This window comes from Aegilops tauschii, chromosome 6 (assembly GCF_002575655.3).
Source record: "Aegilops tauschii subsp. strangulata cultivar AL8/78 chromosome 6, Aet v6.0, whole genome shotgun sequence".
Lineage (NCBI taxonomy): Eukaryota > Viridiplantae > Streptophyta > Magnoliopsida > Poales > Poaceae > Aegilops > Aegilops tauschii.
The window spans coordinates 79,958,077-79,959,013 of record NC_053040.3 but is presented as its reverse complement, the minus strand read 5'-3'; the positions used below and the strand labels follow the sequence as shown (position 1 = coordinate 79,959,013).

The window sequence follows — 937 nt, the reverse complement described above, 5'->3', positions numbered from 1 at the left end:
CATGGCATTATTCCACGTCCAAATTGATCCACTAATCAAGGCAAGGCCTGCAGAGACAAAATCGTGGGCTCATGCACGCGCTACACTACTTGCATGTACTCCGTAATAGGGGGCATCCTGTGCGAGGATGGCGCGTGTTTAGATCAGGCACGACTGTTACGCAAGGAATAAAGAGAGCGAAAATTGAAAAGCCGCACCGCAGTTGCACGTCTTGTGCGGGCATGCCGTTTAATTAGATCGGACACCTCCCATGCGTGATGCGTGCATGCCGCTTAGATCGGCACGTCCCGTGCGTGGATGGCGTGAGTGTTGCAGGTTAATGGTTGGCAACGACAATGGCTAACGCTTGCGGTTCATGAATAACAACCGCGCCGCCCAGCGCACACCTTGCCGCCAGCGCTCACACATGTAGCCCACCTCGCTAGAGCAACCACGCACGTCGCAGACCTCGCCGCTGCACCCGGGCAAGTCGTCGCCGATGGCCGTTGGTCGGTCTGCTCGGTCCGGCCCGGGCTTCGTCGCCGGTCCGGTCTTCAAAATCAGGACCGTGATGCTGCTCGGTCCGGTCCGGCCCAGACCGCCGGCGGCCGGTCCAAACGACGGCTCGGACCGGGACCGGACCGGCTCGGATTGTGTCCACCCTGCTGTGCAGGTCGGCATGGCCGGTTGCGTGGGGTGGGTGGTTCTCGAGTTGCTCTGAGCGAAGGCTTGCCTGGCTTGCGTCGGCCGGTGGTGGCGGCGCCTGCGGGCCTCGTTCCCTTCTTGAAGGCATCACTGTGGAGTTCTCGTCACCGCGCTTCATCCTCGGATCTGGTTGTTCGGGTGAAAGCCTAGACCCGGCTGGGTTGGGCAACGATGTCGTCTCTACGACATCTTCTCCGTTGGGGCGTTGCTTTGAAGACCGGTGATCCTTCTCCGCACTTTCCTCGGGCTGGAC

General features: G+C 60.7%; 1 protein-coding gene across 1 annotated transcript; it reads right to left on the bottom strand.

Annotated features, from left to right (window-relative positions):
• Positions 1-339: 339 nt before the first annotated feature.
• Positions 340-660, bottom strand: LOC109732891 (uncharacterized). The gene has a single exon (XM_020292093.1). It carries the CDS (start codon positions 658-660, stop codon positions 340-342), a length of 321 nt encoding a protein of 106 aa, XP_020147682.1.
• Positions 661-937: the final 277 nt, after the last annotated feature.

What these genes read in the sequence shown, in the direction of transcription:
- LOC109732891 (XM_020292093.1), bottom strand. Translation starts at nt 660, where the DNA reads ATGCCGACCTGCACAGCAGGGTGGACACAATCCGAGCCGGTCCGGTCC.